Here is a 25,043-nt window from a genome sequence, read left to right as displayed (position 1 = left end):
TTTTATTAATTTGTTTTTTTGTTGGACATACTATCTATAGACACCCGTAATTTGGAGAGTCCTATAGCACACAAGACAAGTACCAAGGGAGCTATGGTGTATGCTCCACTTTCTAGCTTTTTGTTCGTGGAGAAGCATGGAGTCAAAAATCATTCGAAGGTTTGGATTTACGATTACATAGTGCTTGGAAAAGAGTTTGCATCCGGAAACTTCAATGAGGGGTTTGCTTTTATGAGGGAGTTTTATGTGCGTTTGGGTGGAGGTCCAAAGATGAGAAATTCCAAGCCAAGTAGTTGGAGTGTTGACTTTACTTTCATTGATCTTCCTACTGGTAAAACTTTTTTGATGTATACTCCTTTTTTGTGATGGTGTTTGTGTAAAAGGAACTTGCTGATATACATGATTAATATGCAGGTTTGCCTATTCATGGGTTTCAAGGTATTCCACAATGGAATGTCCTTACAGATGACCACATGAAGTTCTCTCTATTGGCGGCATCATGTGTTATGGATGATATGGGATGGGTCTTAGTGTTTTGCTTGAGTTCTTCTCTTGTTTCTGTGGAGCGCTTTGCAAAGCGTACAGGCTTGGAGCTAGGTTTCAGATGGATTATGGAGAGCTCTGAGTCATTATCTCTGCTACAAAAGCATGGACATATGCAAAAGGTTTAAGTCTATTCACTTGAATGTTAATTCTTGCTATTTGTCATCTAATATTGTGTTGTTTTTTCTTTGTTGCCTGTATAGGTGAATGTATTTTATGCTTTGGCATTCCACAAGAGGGGAAAGGATCCTCCTTTCAATAGTGAGAGTGCATTAAAGGTTGGATGACACTTTCAGTACTTATTAGGAGTGCATTGAATTTAAATGATTGGAGGTTACTTTTGAATGTGATCACTTGATACTATGTGTATTTCAATTTGTAGGTGGGAAATATTTTGCAGCAGGACCTCTCTTGTGAGATTATTGGTCATTACTTACCTTCAAGCAATAGAGCACGACGTGGTTGTAAGATTCCTCCCCACCCCCTTTTTGATGTCTAGCATATTCCCCTGTAATCAATTCCTTTTCTGAAATATAAGAGATCTTGTTTGTGGCTGTTTTAACCTAGAGAGAGAAAATATTCTAGAGAGAGAATATTCAGATTTTGAATATTTTTGGATAGAAAAATATCTCATCCTATTAAAATAAGTTCCCCTGAAACAGAAATTCAAAAAGAATTTTCCAATGTGCAATTGGAATTAATCGGAAATATGTATAAAGGACCTTAGCCTAAGGGTCTAGATTTTCAGAAATTGTTGGATTATGGTCCAATTAAGATTCCTATGGACCAATAGCATCAATCCATGTGTAGGGAGGAGATAAATCCAATTTGTAAAAGAAGATACTCAAAAATGAGTAAATGCTCACATAAGATGAAGAGTTGAAAATGTACAAGGTTTATTAGTAAAAAACTATGAGCAATATTAAAAATATGAGATATTTTGGGTATCCAAAAATGAGTAAATGCTCACATAAGATGAAGAGTTGAAAATGTACAAGGTTTATTAGTAAAAAAATATGAGCAATATTAAAAATATGAGATATTTTGGGTATCCAAAAATGAGTAAATGCTCACATAAGATGAAGAGTTGAAAATGTACAAGGTTTATTAGTAAATAAACACATATGTAAGGAAGGGGAGTTCTTTAAAGGAGGTGCATATTTCACATAAGATGAAGAGTTGAAAATGTACAAGGTTTATTAGTAAAAAAACTATGACACATATGTAAGGAAGAGGAGTTCTTTAAAGAAGGTGCATATTTCACATAAGATGAAGAGTTGAAAATGTACAAGATTTATTAGTAAAAAACTATGAGCAATAAAATTTTGACATATATGTAAGGAAGGGGAATTCTTTAAAGGAGGTGCATATTTCACATGCTTGAATGAGTTTTAAACTCAAAAATAATGTGATATTTTTATCTCTCATCTCTCTTGAACCAAACCAAATCAAAATGGAACCAAACCGAATCAAAAAGTAACCAAACTAGGTCCAAATCTAGTCCAAATTCAACCAAACTGACTTGGAAAATTCTAGAATCAGTTTGTTTGGTTAGGAGCTCAAATTTTCCTATAAATAGAAGCCTCCCCTTGTTGAAAAAAATATAGAGTCTTATGCCTTGTTACTCTACTCCACCTAAGCCAAAAAACATAGTGTCTTATGCCTTGTTACTCTACTCCACCTAAGCCAAAATATATAGTGTCTTATGCCTTGTTACTCTACTCCACCTAAGCCAAATTAGATAGAGTCTTATGCTTGTTACTCTACTCCACCTAAGCCAAAATATAGAGTGTCTTATGCATTGTTACTCTACTCTACCTAAGCCAAGAGTTGTGATGTAAGATCCCTGTTCCCACCGAGCAACGGATTCACGATACTGGCAGCGGAAGTAGCACTTCTCGCGCGGGACAGGGGTCCCACATTCGGGGCCTCACCCACGGATATCCAGATAAGAGACTAATCCGTCGGTTGTTCCAAAACCGAACCCGGAAAAACTTCCTTTACCGGAAAGCACGGGCGATTCCACCTGGATAACTTTTTACTCTAACGTAGTCAAGAACATTTCTGTTCGAGCTGATCCAATTGCATCTATAAGATACATGGTTAGATTAAGGAAGAAACTTGCACTTGGATCATTGGGATCAACGCTTTTTTCCCCATTCAAGAGGCACAGCCGTTGATTCCTATCCATAGAACAGTTACTGTCCGGGATTTATTTTATCTATCGTAAAAACAAAAGTTTGAGTCTCGATTTACGGATCCATCAGTCCAGCCTAACCCCATCCGATCCCATGGGTTAGCCAACCGCCCAACCACTGTAGTGATGGGATCCAATTTGGAATTTGGTTAGGTTTGTCCCGGGTACCAAGGAAAAGAGTTCCAAGGCCCCCTAGCCGGAAGTTCATGCAAACATAAAACTAGCCACACCACTTACACACCCAATATGAAATTGCCTTTTTCTTAGCATCAGCTAACTTTAAAACAATCCTTTAATGAAACCATAGTACCACTGATCACAATCTTCCAATTTATCCGGTTGATTCATAATTTCCCATCATTCCTTCATCAGAGTATCTATGGCATCATTGGCAACTAGAACGCTCACCACCTGTCCACACAGGGGCCGTTTCAATAGTTCCTAGCCCATAATACTCAACAATATAATCACTTATCAAGATGGACTCTCGTTGAAGATCAGCAAGATCAACCAACAGATCCATATAAAAGAGCCATGGACTCATCCGTTGAGGACCAGCAAGGTCAGTCAACCAGATCCATGCCCGGTTCCAGAAAACAACTCTTACTCCTTGTTCCAATATCTTCCTCGACGCACGCGTGGGTATCCTGGGCGACCCAGAGCCCGAGCACCGTATGGTCAGCACCCTCTAGGATCCTTCGCAGGTGACCTAGCGCTTCACTCATAGGCCGCTTCCTTGGTCCCTCATCCACCGTACCGGAAGCTCACCATTTTAATCGAACCGAGGCTGGTCAAGACCTCGGCCGACCTTGCTACGCGAGACGTCCTCCATTGACTCTCCGTCAGCAGTTGCAACTTTATCAGTTAGGTCTCCACGACCTTAATCACAAGACGGTCAAAATGCTTTCCCAGCATTCTTGACATAAAACAGCCATTTACAAACAGCATTTACAAACAGTTTACAAATACAATTTCTATATTAACTCTAATTTTTCCACATTATCCCTCATATAATCCACATTACTTATTCCTCATTCCATTTATATGTGTACTCATCCAATCACATCATTTTCCATCTCTTCACTTCAGATTCCTTCACATCACATATCATATATTCACATCCACATCCACATCCACATTCACATCCATACATCCACATCTACATGTTTACCTCCATTTTCACATCCTCATTTATACATCCACATCTCATATCCACATTCATACATACACATCCATATCCACATCCATACATCCACATCCACATGCATACATCCACTATCACGTCCTCATTCATACATCCACATCCACATCCACATGCATATATCCACTATCACGTCCTCATTCATACATCCATATCCACATACATACATACATCCACATCCACATTCCCATTCACATCTATACATCCACATCTACATCCATATCTACATCTACATGCATACATCCACTATCACGTCCTCATTCATACATCCATATCCACATACATACATCCACTATCACGTCCTCATTCATACATCCATATCCACATATATACATACATCCACATCCACATTCCCATTCACATCTATGCATACACATCTACATCCACATACATACATACATCCACATCCACGTTCCACATTCACATCTATACAACCACATCTACATCCACATTCACATACATCCACATCTACATTCACATTCACATCTATATCCACATCTATATTCCCATTCACATCTATACATCCACATCTACATCCACATACATACATACATCCATATCCACATTCCACATTCACTTCTATACAACCACGTCTACATCCACATTCACATCTATACATATACATCTTCATGCATACATCCATTTTCACATGCATACATCCACACTACCATCTCCACATCCACACATCCACATACATACATCCATTTTCACATTCCCATTCATATAACCCCATATGCCTTCATATCTAATCTTTTATATCACATCCATTCTCACCCTATCACAACCCATATACATCTTATCTCATCTCATACACTTCTTATCTCATCCCATACACATCTTATCACCTCTTGTCACATCTTATACACCTCTTATCACATCCTATCACATCTCATATCTATTTATAGAATACAAGAGAATTCTTATATTTGATATAAGATTTCTTTACACATTTATTTATGCATAAATTCTATTTAAGGAGATTAATACTTTCGAAGTAAAAATCAATCTTTTATGTATCTTCTTATGCATAAATTCAATTTGGTAGGAATTACACTTTTAGAATAAAAGAATTTCTCTTATGCATCTAAGTTATGCATAAAATCCATTTATGATGAAAATCACACTTTTAGTATAAAAGAATATCTTTTATGCATACCTCTATGCATGAATTTTAATTATTGTAAAAGTAACACTTTTATAATAAAATATTCATCTATTATGCATACCTCTATGCATGAATTTCAATTATTGTAAAAGTAACACTTTTATAATAAAATATTCATCTCTTATGCATACCTCTATGCATGAAATTCAATTATGCTAAAAGTAACACTTTTGATATAAAAATTTATCCATTATGCATACTTCTATGCATGAAAATAAAAATGATAAAAGTAACACTTTTGATATAAAAATCTATCCATTATGCATACTTCTATGCATGAAAATAAAAATGATAAAAGTAACACTTTTGATATAAAAATTTATCCATTATGCATACTTCTATGCATGTAAATAAAAATGATAAAAGTAACACTTTTGATATAAAAATTTATCCATTATGCATACTTCTATGCATGTAAATAAAAATGATAAAAGTAACACTTTTGATATAAAAATTTATCCATTATGCATACTTCTATGCATGTAAATAAAAATGATAAAAGTAGCACTTTTGATATAAAAAAATTTTCCTTTATGCATACTTCTATGCATGAAAATTAAAAATGATAAAAGTAACACTTTTAATATAAAAAAATTATCCTTTATGCATACTTCTATGCATGAAAATTAAAAATGATAAAAGTAACACTTTTGATATAAAAAAATTTTCCCTTATGCATACTTCTATGCATGAAAATTAAAAATGATAAAAGTAACACTTTTGATATAAAAAAATTATCCTTTATGCATGATATTAAAATTTAATTTCTCCATGATTATAATGAAATTCTTTCAATTTATCTAGGATGATAATTCCTAGAATATGGTAGGAAGTCCTCTTTTTATGCTTTGAATGAAATTATTTTATGCATAATTTTTATAAAAATTTTACCATAGCTCCGCTGCTATGACTGATAAATCTCAATTTTTTCTAAGGGATAAAGCTTATCATTAAGGAAATAATTAAAATGATCTCTAATTGGATCATTAATCTATAATGGATTGAATCATCAATATGCATAAACTAAAAGCATAGAAAAAAGCCATTAATTTGGCCTCAAGCATAGCTTAATCTTGGATTAAGGAAAAGCTTTATGAAAAGCTTCATTTGGATTGAGAATGGGTCATGAGTATGACCATTTCTTGAGTGAGAGAGAGAAATTACATAAAAACCATTAGAATTTAAACATAAATAAAAATTAACTTCAATAGCATTTATTAAATTATGTAACTCTTCACTACTATTCACCAATTGACTTTAATAGCATTTAAAAAAACCATACCAATTAAGCTTCTCAAGCTTGAGAGGGGTTGAGAAGAGAGAGACATTGAGAAATTATAAAAAAGAGCAATATTCACTAATTACCTTACAAATTGCTTGATTCTTTATTCACGGTAGAGGCCCCCAACCAATCAATTGGTTAAGTATGTTGATGGAGCCACTAATGGGGATTGAAGAAAGAGGGAAGCTCCAAAAACTAGTGAATTATTAAATGAATTCACAGTTCTTGGCTTAGGTGGAGTAGAGTAACGATGCATAAACACTATATATTTTTCAACAAGGGGGAGGCTTCTATTTATAGGAAAATTTGAGCTCCTAACCAAACAAACTGATTCTAGAATTTTCCAAATCAGTTTGGTCAATTTTTGACCATTTTTAGGTCAGTTAAGCTAATTTTTTGGAACTAGACTTGAATGAGGAGAGAGGAGAGATGAAATATCTCAATTTTTATGAGTTTAAAACTCATTCAAGCATGTGAAATATGCACCTCCTTTAAAGAACTCCCCTTCCTTACATATGTCATATTTTTAATATTGCTCATAGTTTTTTACTAATAAACCTTGTACATTTTCAACTCTTCATCTTATGTGAAATATGCACCTCCTTTAAAGAATTCCCCTTCCTTACATATGTGTCATAATGGAATTATTTTAATATTGCTCATAGTTTTTTACTAATAAACCTTGTACATTTTCAACTCTTCATCTTATGTGAGCATTTACTCATTTTTGGATACCCAAAATATCTCATATTTTTAATATTGCTCATAGTTTTTTACTAATAAACCTTGTACATTTTCAACTCTTCACCTTATGTGAGCATTTACTCATTTTTGGGTATCTTCTTTTTACAAATTAGATTTATCTCCTCCCTACACATGGATTGATGCTATTGGCCCATAGGAACCTTAATTGGACCATAGTCTAAAGATTTCTGAAAATCTAGAACCTTAGACTAAGGTTCTTTATACTTATTTCCAATTAATTCCAATTGCACATTGGAAAATTCTTTTTGAATTTCTGTTTCAGGGGAACTCATCTAAATTATAAGAGATATTTTTCTATCCAAAAATATTCAAAATCTGAATATTCTCTCTCTAGAATAATTTTTCTCTCTCTAGGCTAAAATAGTTAGCAACAAGGTCTTTATATTTCTGAAGAGGGTTTATTACAGGGGAAGATACTAGACATCAAAAAGGGGTTGGGGGAGGAATCTTACATTCTACCCCACTTAAAAAACGCGAGATGTCCTCATCTCGCAACTTGTGATAATTTCGCAAGATTCACGAATATGAGACTTAGAGAAAAATTTTAATCAAGATTAACCACCAAGATAAGTCTTAAAGAGAGCAAGATTCAAAATACGAACAAGATTTAAACTTTATTCATTCTCGGAACTTATACAGTAAAGATAGAGGAACTCTTTACACTTCCATAAGCCCGTCCATCATATGGTCACAAAAGCAGTCCTCACAAGCTGCACAAGTATAAGGTAACTCATCTATGGGAATGATTCTGTGGGTTATTGCTGCGCCTATCTCAGTGGTATGAGGTGTTCTAACAAAAGGACCTCTGAGAGGCAAGCCAAAAACGGGGTAAAGGCATATCTTCTCATGAGGAAGAAAACACGCCAGTAAGAAGACCCGCTCAGAAAACCCAGGATGCCTTGATCTCATGACGCAGTAGTATCGGGGACCCAAACCCAAAGCTTCAATAACCATGGCCAAGCGGACATTGTTACGAAAGTGCTGCTGACCCCAGGGTGTTACCCTAGTTATGTCTTGATAGGTCCGCCATTTTGTCTGCGCTACAGAAGTTCCCAAGTGAGGGAAAAGTGAGCGCTCATACTGCTCTATAAAATCCTTCTTCACAGACTCACTTGCATCTTGAAGGTGAGGAATCATTATGGATAAAACTAGTTCTTGTTGCCAAGCCATGAAGGAGATTAAGAAAGAAAGGAGATCGATGGAAGTAAGATTACTGTGAGCGACAAGTAAAAGTTACGACTTATATAAAGGAAGGAGTTAGCGTAACTTAGAAGCCAACGGTAACTTGCCACTGAAGTTTTACCGTCTTTCCCTGATTTGGGTTTGGCACATATTTCTATAGAAAGCATTAAGAACCTTGAGATGAGAAGATAAAAGAGGTTCGTAGGCTAAGTTACCTACCTTCTTTGGTCCACAATATCTGGGAATAACTTCTTATACTTCCTAAGAGATAAAGAACTTCTTTTGGGCCGTACTCGAATGAAGACCAAAACCTTGATATCCAAAACATCGATTCTCACTTCTGAACTCATTGTTCTGAATCCTTAAAACAGGTGGGACTCTTGAGAAGTATTCAGGGAAAAGGTTCTTCCTTTTTTTTTTAAACAGAATCTTTCTTTTATTTTAGAGAGAGAATAATTATAAGATCAGAAAGGGAGATTCTTACTCCTGTATACCTCGAAGGCTGGGGGAGAATCTTACATTCTACCCCACTTGAAAAGAGCGAGATGTCCTCATCTCGTAAGGTAGAGGACAACTCTTTTTCTTAAGATCCAATTTTATTCTGGGTTCCTTATATTCTGGTCAACCCATCAGAATACTGGGATAATTATCCCTTAAATAGAACTCATCATTAAATAACAATTCATTTAAATCATATCATTCATAACTTTAACACGATAATGGTCCATTAGACCGAAAATTTCCTTTTGAACATTCCTCCACGGAATTTAAGTTAAGCAAGTTCTCAATTTGTCATTCCTTAACTTGATCTACCGTCTCAAGTATTAACAGTAGCAATTTGACAACATAATCCACTAATCTCATAGTGATTTGCTGAATCATTTTCATCATTTATCATTACAGGGACTCGTCCCAATCATCCACATTGTGGTTTCGCTCAGCTTATTACATTTCAACCCATTTTCAAGGATCATCATTTTTCAATCAGAATCCAAATCAATTCATCAGTTCCCAAACAGAATTAAAAATCATATCAACCACATTCAAAATCATCATCTGGATAGCATTAACGCTTATAATTTCAAGTCTTAGATTTACTCGTATATACTGTCAGTAAAGAGCTGCAGTATACTCTCGGTATATACGGGTAGTCACGGCCCTTGGAATTATAAGGTAAATACCATCATGTCTAGGCCTCAAGCAAGTCACGGATTCTATATAATTGCGGTACTTCCATCTGAAGACCCAATTACCAAATTACGAATTTCAGTTTGAATATCAAATTGTATGAATTATATCACACAATTACAACCTTTTTGATTCTTGAAAATTTTTTGATATATTTGGCTTCTCGGTTGATCCTCATTTAACCAAAATGCTCTGATACCAACTGTAAGATCCCTGTTCCCACCGAGCAACGGATTCACGATACTGGCAGCGGAAGTAGCACTTCTCGCGCGGGACAGGGGTCCCACATTCGGGGCCTCACCCACGGATATCCAGATAAGAGACTAATCCGTCGGTTGTTCCAAAACCGAACCCGGAAAAACTTCCTTTACCGGAAAGCACGGGCGATTCCACCTGGATAACTTTTTACTCTAACGTAGTCAAGAACATTTCTGTTCGAGCTGATCCAATTGCATCTATAAGATACATGGTTAGATTAAGGAAGAAACTTGCACTTGGATCATTGGGATCAACGCTTTTTTCCCCATTCAAGAGGCACAGCCGTTGATTCCTATCCATAGAACAGTTACTGTCCGGGATTTATTTTATCTATCGTAAAAACAAAAGTTTGAGTCTCGATTTACGGATCCATCAGTCCAGCCTAACCCCATCCGATCCCATGGGTTAGCCAACCGCCCAACCACTGTAGTGATGGGATCCAATTTGGAATTTGGTTAGGTTTGTCCCGGGTACCAAGGAAAAGAGTTCCAAGGCCCCCTAGCCGGAAGTTCATGCAAACATAAAACTAGCCACACCACTTACACACCCAATATGAAATTGCCTTTTTCTTAGCATCAGCTAACTTTAAAACAATCCTTTAATGAAACCATAGTACCACTGATCACAATCTTCCAATTTATCCGGTTGATTCATAATTTCCCATCATTCCTTCATCAGAGTATCTATGGCATCATTGGCAACTAGAACGCTCACCACCTGTCCACACAGGGGCCGTTTCAATAGTTCCTAGCCCATAATACTCAACAATATAATCACTTATCAAGATGGACTCTCGTTGAAGATCAGCAAGATCAACCAACAGATCCATATAAAAGAGCCATGGACTCATCCGTTGAGGACCAGCAAGGTCAGTCAACCAGATCCATGCCCGGTTCCAGAAAACAACTCTTACTCCTTGTTCCAATATCTTCCTCGACGCACGCGTGGGTATCCTGGGCGACCCAGAGCCCGAGCACCGTATGGTCAGCACCCTCTAGGATCCTTCGCAGGTGACCTAGCGCTTCACTCATAGGCCGCTTCCTTGGTCCCTCATCCACCGTACCGGAAGCTCACCATTTTAATCGAACCGAGGCTGGTCAAGACCTCGGCCGACCTTGCTACGCGAGACGTCCTCCATTGACTCTCCGTCAGCAGTTGCAACTTTATCAGTTAGGTCTCCACGACCTTAATCACAAGACGGTCAAAATGCTTTCCCAGCATTCTTGACATAAAACAGCCATTTACAAACAGCATTTACAAACAGTTTACAAATACAATTTCTATATTAACTCTAATTTTTCCACATTATCCCTCATATAATCCACATTACTTATTCCTCATTCCATTTATATGTGTACTCATCCAATCACATCATTTTCCATCTCTTCACTTCAGATTCCTTCACATCACATATCATATATTCACATCCACATCCACATCCACATTCACATCCATACATCCACATCTACATGTTTACCTCCATTTTCACATCCTCATTTATACATCCACATCTCATATCCACATTCATACATACACATCCATATCCACATCCATACATCCACATCCACATGCATACATCCACTATCACGTCCTCATTCATACATCCACATCCACATCCACATGCATATATCCACTATCACGTCCTCATTCATACATCCATATCCACATACATACATACATCCACATCCACATTCCCATTCACATCTATACATCCACATCTACATCCATATCTACATCTACATGCATACATCCACTATCACGTCCTCATTCATACATCCATATCCACATACATACATCCACTATCACGTCCTCATTCATACATCCATATCCACATATATACATACATCCACATCCACATTCCCATTCACATCTATGCATACACATCTACATCCACATACATACATACATCCACATCCACGTTCCACATTCACATCTATACAACCACATCTACATCCACATTCACATACATCCACATCTACATTCACATTCACATCTATATCCACATCTATATTCCCATTCACATCTATACATCCACATCTACATCCACATACATACATACATCCATATCCACATTCCACATTCACTTCTATACAACCACGTCTACATCCACATTCACATCTATACATATACATCTTCATGCATACATCCATTTTCACATGCATACATCCACACTACCATCTCCACATCCACACATCCACATACATACATCCATTTTCACATTCCCATTCATATAACCCCATATGCCTTCATATCTAATCTTTTATATCACATCCATTCTCACCCTATCACAACCCATATACATCTTATCTCATCTCATACACTTCTTATCTCATCCCATACACATCTTATCACCTCTTGTCACATCTTATACACCTCTTATCACATCCTATCACATCTCATATCTATTTATAGAATACAAGAGAATTCTTATATTTGATATAAGATTTCTTTACACATTTATTTATGCATAAATTCTATTTAAGGAGATTAATACTTTCGAAGTAAAAATCAATCTTTTATGTATCTTCTTATGCATAAATTCAATTTGGTAGGAATTACACTTTTAGAATAAAAGAATTTCTCTTATGCATCTAAGTTATGCATAAAATCCATTTATGATGAAAATCACACTTTTAGTATAAAAGAATATCTTTTATGCATACCTCTATGCATGAATTTTAATTATTGTAAAAGTAACACTTTTATAATAAAATATTCATCTATTATGCATACCTCTATGCATGAATTTCAATTATTGTAAAAGTAACACTTTTATAATAAAATATTCATCTCTTATGCATACCTCTATGCATGAAATTCAATTATGCTAAAAGTAACACTTTTGATATAAAAATTTATCCATTATGCATACTTCTATGCATGAAAATAAAAATGATAAAAGTAACACTTTTGATATAAAAATCTATCCATTATGCATACTTCTATGCATGAAAATAAAAATGATAAAAGTAACACTTTTGATATAAAAATTTATCCATTATGCATACTTCTATGCATGTAAATAAAAATGATAAAAGTAACACTTTTGATATAAAAATTTATCCATTATGCATACTTCTATGCATGTAAATAAAAATGATAAAAGTAACACTTTTGATATAAAAATTTATCCATTATGCATACTTCTATGCATGTAAATAAAAATGATAAAAGTAGCACTTTTGATATAAAAAAATTTTCCTTTATGCATACTTCTATGCATGAAAATTAAAAATGATAAAAGTAACACTTTTAATATAAAAAAATTATCCTTTATGCATACTTCTATGCATGAAAATTAAAAATGATAAAAGTAACACTTTTGATATAAAAAAATTTTCCCTTATGCATACTTCTATGCATGAAAATTAAAAATGATAAAAGTAACACTTTTGATATAAAAAAATTATCCTTTATGCATGATATTAAAATTTAATTTCTCCATGATTATAATGAAATTCTTTCAATTTATCTAGGATGATAATTCCTAGAATATGGTAGGAAGTCCTCTTTTTATGCTTTGAATGAAATTATTTTATGCATAATTTTTATAAAAATTTTACCATAGCTCCGCTGCTATGACTGATAAATCTCAATTTTTTCTAAGGGATAAAGCTTATCATTAAGGAAATAATTAAAATGATCTCTAATTGGATCATTAATCTATAATGGATTGAATCATCAATATGCATAAACTAAAAGCATAGAAAAAAGCCATTAATTTGGCCTCAAGCATAGCTTAATCTTGGATTAAGGAAAAGCTTTATGAAAAGCTTCATTTGGATTGAGAATGGGTCATGAGTATGACCATTTCTTGAGTGAGAGAGAGAAATTACATAAAAACCATTAGAATTTAAACATAAATAAAAATTAACTTCAATAGCATTTATTAAATTATGTAACTCTTCACTACTATTCACCAATTGACTTTAATAGCATTTAAAAAAACCATACCAATTAAGCTTCTCAAGCTTGAGAGGGGTTGAGAAGAGAGAGACATTGAGAAATTATAAAAAAGAGCAATATTCACTAATTACCTTACAAATTGCTTGATTCTTTATTCACGGTAGAGGCCCCCAACCAATCAATTGGTTAAGTATGTTGATGGAGCCACTAATGGGGATTGAAGAAAGAGGGAAGCTCCAAAAACTAGTGAATTATTAAATGAATTCACAGTTCTTGGCTTAGGTGGAGTAGAGTAACGATGCATAAACACTATATATTTTTCAACAAGGGGGAGGCTTCTATTTATAGGAAAATTTGAGCTCCTAACCAAACAAACTGATTCTAGAATTTTCCAAATCAGTTTGGTCAATTTTTGACCATTTTCAGGTCAGTTAAGCTAATTTTTTGGAACTAGACTTGAATGAGGAGAGAGGAGAGATGAAATATCTCAATTTTTATGAGTTTAAAACTCATTCAAGCATGTGAAATATGCACCTCCTTTAAAGAACTCCCCTTCCTTACATATGTCATATTTTTAATATTGCTCATAGTTTTTTACTAATAAACCTTGTACATTTTCAACTCTTCATCTTATGTGAAATATGCACCTCCTTTAAAGAATTCCCCTTCCTTACATATGTGTCATAATGGAATTATTTTAATATTGCTCATAGTTTTTTACTAATAAACCTTGTACATTTTCAACTCTTCATCTTATGTGAGCATTTACTCATTTTTGGATACCCAAAATATCTCATATTTTTAATATTGCTCATAGTTTTTTACTAATAAACCTTGTACATTTTCAACTCTTCACCTTATGTGAGCATTTACTCATTTTTGGGTATCTTCTTTTTACAAATTAGATTTATCTCCTCCCTACACATGGATTGATGCTATTGGCCCATAGGAACCTTAATTGGACCATAGTCTAAAGATTTCTGAAAATCTAGAACCTTAGACTAAGGTTCTTTATACTTATTTCCAATTAATTCCAATTGCACATTGGAAAATTCTTTTTGAATTTCTGTTTCAGGGGAACTCATCTAAATTATAAGAGATATTTTTCTATCCAAAAATATTCAAAATCTGAATATTCTCTCTCTAGAATAATTTTTCTCTCTCTAGGCTAAAATAGTTAGCAACAAGGTCTTTATATTTCTGAAGAGGGTTTATTACAGGGGAAGATACTAGACATCAAAAAAGGGTTGGGGGAGGAATCTTACATGTGAATTCTTTAATAATTCACTAGTTTTTGATACTTCTCTCTTTCTTCAATCCCCATTGGTGGCTCCATCAACATACTAAACCAATTGATTGGTTGGGGGCCTCTACCGTGAATAAAGAATCAAGCAAATCATAAGGTAAGTATATTGAATTTTGATCTTTCTATAATTTCTCAATGATTCTCTCTTCTCAACCCCTCTCAAGCTTGAGAAGTTTAATTGGTATGGTTTTTTAAATGCTATTGAAGTTAATTGGTGAATAGTAGTGAAGAGTTACATAATTTAATAAATGCTATAGAAGTTAATTTCCATTTATGTTTAAAATTCTAATGGTTTTTATGTAATTTCTCTCTCTCACTCAAGAAATGGTCATACTCATGAACCATTCTCAATCCCAATGAAGCTTTTCATAAAGCCTTTCCTTAATCCAAGATTAAGCTATGCTTGAGGCCAAATTAATGGCTTTTTGCTATGCTTTTAGTTTATGCACATTGATGATTCAATCCATTATGGATTGATGACCCAATTAGAGACCATTCTAATTGTTTTCTTAATGATCCAATTAGAGACCATTGTGGATTGATGATCCAATTAGAGACCATTCTAATTATTTTCGTAATGATCCAATTAGAGACCATTATGGATTGATGATCCAATTAGAGACCATTCTAATTATTTCTTTAATAATGAGCCTTATCCCTTAGAAAAAATTGAGATTTATCAGTCATAGTAGCGGAGCTATGGCAAAATTTTTATAGAAATTACGCATAAAATAATTTCATTCAAAGCATAAAAAGAGGACTTCCTACCATATTCTAGGAACTATCATCCTAGATTAATTAAAAGAATATTATTATGCATGGAGATATGGATGTTTGCATGTAGATGTAGAGGTATGGATGTGAGTGTGAATGTGGAGGTGGATGTATGCATGGAGATGTGGATGTATACATGTAGAAATAGATGTGTAGATGAGGATGTAAACGGAGATGTGGATGGATGCATGTAGATATAGATGTGAATGGAAATGTGGATGTATACATGTAGATGTAGATGTATAGATGTAGATGTGGATGTGGAGGAGGATGGATGCATGTAGATGTAGATGTATAGATGTAGATGGGAATGGAGATATGGATGTATGCATGTAAATGTAGATGTATAGATGTAGATGTGGATGTGGAGGTGGATGGATGTATGTAGATGTAGATGTATAGATGTAGATGTGAATGGAGATATGGATGGATGCATGTAGATGTAGATGTAGAGATGTAGATGTGGATGTGGAAGTGGTTGGAAGCATGTAGATGTAGATGTATAGATGTAGATGTGAATGGAGATGTGGATGCATGCATGTAGATGTAGGTGTATAGATGTAGATGTGGATGTAGAAGTGGATGTGTGCATGTAGATGTAGATGTATAGATGTGGATGTGAATGTGGAGGTGGATGTATGCATATAGATGTAGATGTATGGAGGTGAATGTGAATGTGGATGTGGATGTATGCATAGAGATGTAGATGTATGCATGTAGATGTGAATGTACGCATATAGATGTGGATGTATGGATGTGAATATACGATATGTGATGTAAGGGAATCTGAGTGATGAGATGGAAATGATGTGATGGGATGAGTATACATATAAATGGAGTATGGAATAAGTAATGTAGACTGATGAGGGATAATGTGGAAAAATGAAAGTTAAAATAGAAATTGTATTGTAAACTGTTTGTAAATGCTGTCTGTAAATGATTGTTTTATGTCAAGAATGCTGGGGGGAGCATTTTGACCGTCTTGTGATTAAGGTCGTGATGAGAGAGTTGCAACTGCTGACGGGGAGTCAATGAAGGACGTCTCGCGTAGCAAGGTCGGCCGAGGTCTTGACCAGCCTCGGTGCGATTAAAATGGTGAGCTTCCGGTACGGTGGATGAGGGGCCAAGGAAGCGGCCTATGCGTGAAGCGCTAGGTTACCTGCGAAGGATCCTAGAGGGTGCTGACCATACGGTGCTCGGGCTCTGGGTCGCCTAGGATACCCACGCGTGCGTCGAGGAAGATATTGGAACAGAGTTGGAGTTGTTTTCTGAAATCGAGCATGGATCTGGTTGATTGACCTTGCTGGTCTTCAATGGATGAGTCCATGGCTCCTTATATGGATCTGTTGGTTGATCTTGCTGATCTTCAACGAGAGTCCATCATGTTAAGTGATTATATTGCCAAGTATTATGGGCTAGGAACTATCGAAACGGCTCCTGAGCGTTCTAGTTGCCAATGATGCCATAGATACTCTGATGAAGGAATGATGGGAAATTAAGAATCAATTGGATAAATTGGAAGATGGTGATCAATGATACTATGGTTTTATTAAAGGATTGTTTTAAACTGGTTGAATCTGGTTAAAAAAGGCAATTTCATATTGGGTGTGTGAGTGGTGTGACTAGTTTTATTTTGCATGAACATCCGGCTAGGGGGCCTTGGAACTCTTTTCCTTGGTACCCGGGACAAAACCTAACCAAATTTTTAATTGGATCCCATCACTACAGTGGTTGGGCGGTTGGCTAACCCATGGGATTGGATGGGGTTAGGCTGGACTGATGGATCCGTAAATCGAGACTCAAACTTTTGTTTTTACGATAGAAAAAAAAAAATCCCGGACAGTAACTGTTCTATGGATAGGAATCAACGGCTGTGCCTCTTGAATGGGGAAAAAAGCGTTGATCCCAATGATCCAAGTGCAAGTTTCTTCCTTGAACTGACTAAGTATCTTATAGATGTAATTGGATCATCTCGATCAGAAATGATCTTGACTACGTTAGAGTAAAAAGTTATCCTGGTGGAATCGCCCGTGCTTCCGGTTAAGAAAGTTTTTCCGGGTTCGGTTTTGGAACAACCGACGGATTAGTCTCTTATCCGGATATCCGTGGGCGAGGCCCCGAGTGTGGGACCCCTGTCCTGCGCGAGAAGCGCTACTTCCGCTGCCAGTACCCCGAATCCGTTGCTCGGTGGGAACAGGGATCTTACAGTTGGTATCAGAGCATTTGGTTAATAAAGATCAACTGAGAAGACAAATATGTCAAAAATTTATCTAGAAAGACAAAAAGGTTATAATTGTGTGATATAATTCATACAATTTGATATTCAAACTGAAACTCGTAATTTGGTAATTGGGTCTTCAAATGGAAGTACCGCAATTATATAAAATCCCTGACTTGCTTGAGGCCTAGACATGATAGTATTTACCTTATAATTCCAAGGGCCGTGACTACGCGTATATACCGAGAGTATACTGCAGCTCTTTACTGACAGTATATACGAGTAAATCTAAGACTTGAAATTATAAGCGTTAATGCTATCTAGATGATGATTTCGAATGTGATTGATATGATTTTTAATTCTGTTTGAGAATGGATGAATTGATTTGGATTCTGATTGAAAATGCTGATTGAAAAATGTTGATTTTTAAAAATTAGTTGAAATATAATGAAACCACAATGAGGGGGGATGGGACGAGTCCCTGTGATGATATTCATAACTAAAATGATGATAATGAATTCAGCAAATCACTATGAGGTTAGTGGGTTGTGCTGTTAGATTGCTACTGTTAATACTTGACCGGTAGATCAAGTTAAGGGATGTCAAATTAAGAACTTGCTTGACTGAAATGTCCGTGGTGGAGGAAGGTTCTGAAGGAAACTTTGCGGTCTAATGGATCATTATCATGTTAAAGATATGAATGATATGATCTGAATGAATTATTATTTAATGATGAGTTCTATATAAGAGATATTTATCCCAGTGTTCTGTTGGGTTGACCAGAATATAAGGAACCCCAGAATAAAATTATATCTTAAGAAAAAGAGATGTCCTCTACCTTGCGAGATGAGGACATCTCGCACTTTTTAAGTGGGGAATGTAAGATTCCTCCCCAGCCTTCGAGGTATACAGGAGTAAGAATCTCCCTTTCTGATCTTATAATTATTCCCTCTCTAAAATAAAAGAAAGTTTCTGTTTAAAAAAAGGAAGGCCCTTTTCTTAGAATACTCCTCAGGAGTCCCACCTGTTTTAAGGATTTAGAACAATGAGTTCAGAAGTGAGAATCGATGTTTTGGATACCAAGGTTTTGGTTTTCATTCGAGTACAACCCAAAAGAAGTTCTTTATCTCTTGGGGAGTATAAGAAGTTATCCCCCAGATATTGTGACCCTTATATCTGAATTCAATGAAAGTAGGTGACTTAACCTACAAGCTTCTTTTATCTCCTCATCTCAAAATTCTTAATGCCTTCTATAGAAAAATGTGTCAAACACAAATCATGGAAAGACGGTAAAACTTCAGTGACAAGTTACCGTTGGCTTCTAGGTTACGCTAGCTCCTTCCTTTATATAAGTCGTAACTTTTACTTGTCACTCACAGTAATCTTACTCCCATCAATCTCCTTTCTTTCTTAATCTCCTTCATGGCTTGGCAACAGGAATTAGTTTTATCCCTGATGATTTCTCACCTTCAAGACGCAAGAGAGTCTGTGAAGAAAGACTTTATAGAACAGTATGAGCGCTCACTTTTTCCTCACCTAGGAACTTCTGTAGCGCAGACCAAATGGCGGACCTATCAAAACATAACTAGGGTAACACCCTGGGGTCAGCAGCACTTTCGTAACAATGTCCGCTTGGCCATGGTTATTGAAGCTTTGGGTTTGGGTCCCCGATACTACTGCGTCATGAGATCAAGGCATCTTGGGTTTTCTGAGCGGGTCTTCTTACTGGCGTGTTTTCTTCCTCATGAGAAGATATGCCTTTATCCCGTTTTTGGCTTGCCTCTCAGAGGTCCTTTTGTTAGATCACCTCATACCACTGAGATAGGTGCGGCAATAACCAGCAGAATCATTCCCATAGATGAGTTACCCTATACTTGTGCAGCTTGTGAGGACTGCTTTTGTGACCATATGATGGACGGGCTTATGGAAGTGTAAAGAGTTCTTCTATCTTTACTGTATAAGTTCCGAGAATGAATAAAGTTTAAATCTTGTTCTTATCTTGCTCTCTTTGAGACTTTTCTTGGTGGTTAATCTTGATTAAAATTTTTCTCTAAGTCTCATATTCGTGCATCTTGCGAAATTACCCTAGTTTGCGAGATGAGGACATCTCGCGTTTTTTAAGTGGGGTAGAATGTAAGATTCCTCCCCACCCCCTTTTTGATGTCTAGCATATTCCCCTGTAATCAATTCCTTTTCTGAAATATAAGAGATCTTGTTTGTGGCTGTTTTAACCTAGAGAGAGAAAATATTCTAGAGAGAGAATATTCAGATTTTGAATATTTTTGGATAGAAAAATATCTCATCCTATTAAAATAAGTTCCCCTGAAACAGAAATTCAAAAAGAATTTTCCAATGTGCAATTGGAATTAATCGGAAATATGTATAAAGGACCTTAGCCTAAGGGTCTAGATTTTCAGAAATTGTTGGATTATGGTCCAATTAAGATTCCTATGGACCAATAGCATCAATCCATGTGTAGGGAGGAGATAAATCCAATTTGTAAAAGAAGATACTCAAAAATGAGTAAATGCTCACATAAGATGAAGAGTTGAAAATGTACAAGGTTTATTAGTAAAAAACTATGAGCAATATTAAAAATATGAGATATTTTGGGTATCCAAAAATGAGTAAATGCTCACATAAGATGAAGAGTTGAAAATGTACAAGGTTTATTAGTAAAAAAATATGAGCAATATTAAAAATATGAGATATTTTGGGTATCCAAAAATGAGTAAATGCTCACATAAGATGAAGAGTTGAAAATGTACAAGGTTTATTAGTAAATAAACACATATGTAAGGAAGGGGAGTTCTTTAAAGGAGGTGCATATTTCACATAAGATGAAGAGTTGAAAATGTACAAGGTTTATTAGTAAAAAAACTATGACACATATGTAAGGAAGAGGAGTTCTTTAAAGAAGGTGCATATTTCACATAAGATGAAGAGTTGAAAATGTACAAGATTTATTAGTAAAAAACTATGAGCAATAAAATTTTGACATATATGTAAGGAAGGGGAATTCTTTAAAGGAGGTGCATATTTCACATGCTTGAATGAGTTTTAAACTCAAAAATAATGTGATATTTTTATCTCTCATCTCTCTTGAACCAAACCAAATCAAAATGGAACCAAACCGAATCAAAAAGTAACCAAACTAGGTCCAAATCTAGTCCAAATTCAACCAAACTGACTTGGAAAATTCTAGAATCAGTTTGTTTGGTTAGGAGCTCAAATTTTCCTATAAATAGAAGCCTCCCCTTGTTGAAAAAAATATAGAGTCTTATGCCTTGTTACTCTACTCCACCTAAGCCAAAAAACATAGTGTCGTATGCCTTGTTACTCTACTCCACCTAAGCCAAAATATATAGTGTCTTATGCCTTGTTACTCTACTCCACCTAAGCCAAATTAGATAGAGTCTTATGCTTGTTACTCTACTCCACCTAAGCCAAAATATAGAGTGTCTTATGCATTGTTACTCTACTCTACCTAAGCCAAGAGTTGTGAATTCTTTAATAATTCACTAGTTTTTGATACTTCTCTCTTTCTTCAATCCCCATTGGTGGCTCCATCAACATACTAAACCAATTGATTGGTTGGGGGCCTCTACCGTGAATAAAGAATCAAGCAAATCATAAGGTAAGTATATTGAATTTTGATCTTTCTATAATTTCTCAATGATTCTCTCTTCTCAACCCCTCTCAAGCTTGAGAAGTTTAATTGGTATGGTTTTTTAAATGCTATTGAAGTTAATTGGTGAATAGTAGTGAAGAGTTACATAATTTAATAAATGCTATAGAAGTTAATTTCCATTTATGTTTAAAATTCTAATGGTTTTTATGTAATTTCTCTCTCTCACTCAAGAAATGGTCATACTCATGAACCATTCTCAATCCCAATGAAGCTTTTCATAAAGCCTTTCCTTAATCCAAGATTAAGCTATGCTTGAGGCCAAATTAATGGCTTTTTGCTATGCTTTTAGTTTATGCACATTGATGATTCAATCCATTATGGATTGATGACCCAATTAGAGACCATTCTAATTGTTTTCTTAATGATCCAATTAGAGACCATTGTGGATTGATGATCCAATTAGAGACCATTCTAATTATTTTCGTAATGATCCAATTAGAGACCATTATGGATTGATGATCCAATTAGAGACCATTCTAATTATTTCTTTAATAATGAGCCTTATCCCTTAGAAAAAATTGAGATTTATCAGTCATAGTAGCGGAGCTATGGCAAAATTTTTATAGAAATTACGCATAAAATAATTTCATTCAAAGCATAAAAAGAGGACTTCCTACCATATTCTAGGAACTATCATCCTAGATTAATTAAAAGAATATTATTATGCATGGAGATATGGATGTTTGCATGTAGATGTAGAGGTATGGATGTGAGTGTGAATGTGGAGGTGGATGTATGCATGGAGATGTGGATGTATACATGTAGAAATAGATGTGTAGATGAGGATGTAAACGGAGATGTGGATGGATGCATGTAGATATAGATGTGAATGGAAATGTGGATGTATACATGTAGATGTAGATGTATAGATGTAGATGTGGATGTGGAGGAGGATGGATGCATGTAGATGTAGATGTATAGATGTAGATGGGAATGGAGATATGGATGTATGCATGTAAATGTAGATGTATAGATGTAGATGTGGATGTGGAGGTGGATGGATGTATGTAGATGTAGATGTATAGATGTAGATGTGAATGGAGATATGGATGGATGCATGTAGATGTAGATGTAGAGATGTAGATGTGGATGTGGAAGTGGTTGGAAGCATGTAGATGTAGATGTATAGATGTAGATGTGAATGGAGATGTGGATGTATGCATGTAGATGTAGGTGTATAGATGTAGATGTGGATGTAGAAGTGGATGTGTGCATGTAGATGTAGATGTATAGATGTGGATGTGAATGTGGAGGTGGATGTATGCATATAGATGTAGATGTATGGAGGTGAATGTGAATGTGGATGTGGATGTATGCATAGAGATGTAGATGTATGCATGTAGATGTGAATGTACGCATATAGATGTGGATGTATGGATGTGAATATACGATATGTGATGTAAGGGAATCTGAGTGATGAGATGGAAATGATGTGATGGGATGAGTATACATATAAATGGAGTATGGAATAAGTAATGTAGACTGATGAGGGATAATGTGGAAAAATGAAAGTTAAAATAGAAATTGTATTGTAAACTGTTTGTAAATGCTGTCTGTAAATGATTGTTTTATGTCAAGAATGCTGGGGGGAGCATTTTGACCGTCTTGTGATTAAGGTCGTGATGAGAGAGTTGCAACTGCTGACGGGGAGTCAATGAAGGACGTCTCGCGTAGCAAGGTCGGCCGAGGTCTTGACCAGCCTCGGTGCGATTAAAATGGTGAGCTTCCGGTACGGTGGATGAGGGGCCAAGGAAGCGGCCTATGCGTGAAGCGCTAGGTTACCTGCGAAGGATCCTAGAGGGTGCTGACCATACGGTGCTCGGGCTCTGGGTCGCCTAGGATACCCACGCGTGCGTCGAGGAAGATATTGGAACAGAGTTGGAGTTGTTTTCTGAAATCGAGCATGGATCTGGTTGATTGACCTTGCTGGTCTTCAATGGATGAGTCCATGGCTCCTTATATGGATCTGTTGGTTGATCTTGCTGATCTTCAACGAGAGTCCATCATGTTAAGTGATTATATTGCCAAGTATTATGGGCTAGGAACTATCGAAACGGCTCCTGAGCGTTCTAGTTGCCAATGATGCCATAGATACTCTGATGAAGGAATGATGGGAAATTAAGAATCAATTGGATAAATTGGAAGATGGTGATCAATGATACTATGGTTTTATTAAAGGATTGTTTTAAACTGGTTGAATCTGGTTAAAAAAGGCAATTTCATATTGGGTGTGTGAGTGGTGTGACTAGTTTTATTTTGCATGAACATCCGGCTAGGGGGCCTTGGAACTCTTTTCCTTGGTACCCGGGACAAAACCTAACCAAATTTTTAATTGGATCCCATCACTACAGTGGTTGGGCGGTTGGCTAACCCATGGGATTGGATGGGGTTAGGCTGGACTGATGGATCCGTAAATCGAGACTCAAACTTTTGTTTTTACGATAGAAAAAAAAAAAATCCCGGACAGTAACTGTTCTATGGATAGGAATCAACGGCTGTGCCTCTTGAATGGGGAAAAAAGCGTTGATCCCAATGATCCAAGTGCAAGTTTCTTCCTTGAACTGACTAAGTATCTTATAGATGTAATTGGATCATCTCGATCAGAAATGATCTTGACTACGTTAGAGTAAAAAGTTATCCTGGTGGAATCGCCCGTGCTTCCGGTTAAGAAAGTTTTTCCGGGTTCGGTTTTGGAACAACCGACGGATTAGTCTCTTATCCGGATATCCGTGGGCGAGGCCCCGAGTGTGGGACCCCTGTCCTGCGCGAGAAGCGCTACTTCCGCTGCCAGTACCCCGAATCCGTTGCTCGGTGGGAACAGGGATCTTACAGTGGTGGAAAAAGTGGTAGTTGGCGAGGGATTCTAGAGAGGAGTCCCTCTCATATGCTTATGTTTACTGAGGCTCTTTGCCCACGAACAGGTACAATATTGGAGTTGGGGGCTGGGACAGGGCCTATATTAAAGGCATCTATGCACACCGGCCATGGTTGCTTGGTCATTGATAATGATGAGGAGATATGCAAGGATTACCTTTCACCATATATAGAGGAGATCTATGGCACAAAAAAGGTGGCAGACCTTGGAGAAAGTGACACATCCTCTGGTGATTATGAAGTGCATGATGCACCATCCGACTAGTAAGTAAAACATGCATGTCTTTCTATTACATTTTTCTTTTCTCTTTTTCTTTGATGTTGTCATGGAAGTTTAAAGTGAGTTACCATGTTATGCAGAGGCAATGGCAATACACATGACAAGCACCACTGTGGATGATCGATCATTGGGACGGGAGAAACGTAGGAGAAGGTGTATTTTTCTTGATGATGAAGCAAATGAGAAGTAGTCTTTTGCATAGCGCTATTTTTG

The 25,043-nt window shown here is 36.1% G+C and overlaps 1 protein-coding gene across 1 annotated transcript; it reads left to right on the top strand.

The window, feature by feature from the left end:
* Positions 1-91: 91 nt before the first annotated feature.
* LOC147617361 (uncharacterized) lies at positions 92-24,815 on the top strand. The gene is made up of 5 exons (XM_086776468.1): positions 92-331; positions 415-665; positions 747-821; positions 926-1,001; positions 24,508-24,815. Exons 1-5 carry the CDS (start codon positions 94-96, stop codon positions 24,813-24,815), a joined length of 948 nt encoding a protein of 315 aa, XP_086632594.1. The 5' UTR covers positions 92-93.
* Positions 24,816-25,043: the final 228 nt, after the last annotated feature.

The sequence above is a fragment of the Cibotium barometz genome, chromosome 37, assembly GCF_041138505.1.
Source record: "Cibotium barometz isolate CiBa-2024 chromosome 37, ASM4113850v1, whole genome shotgun sequence".
In the NCBI taxonomy this organism is placed as follows: Eukaryota; Viridiplantae; Streptophyta; class Polypodiopsida; order Cyatheales; family Cibotiaceae; genus Cibotium; species Cibotium barometz.
This window is presented reverse-complemented; position numbering and strand designations above follow the sequence as displayed.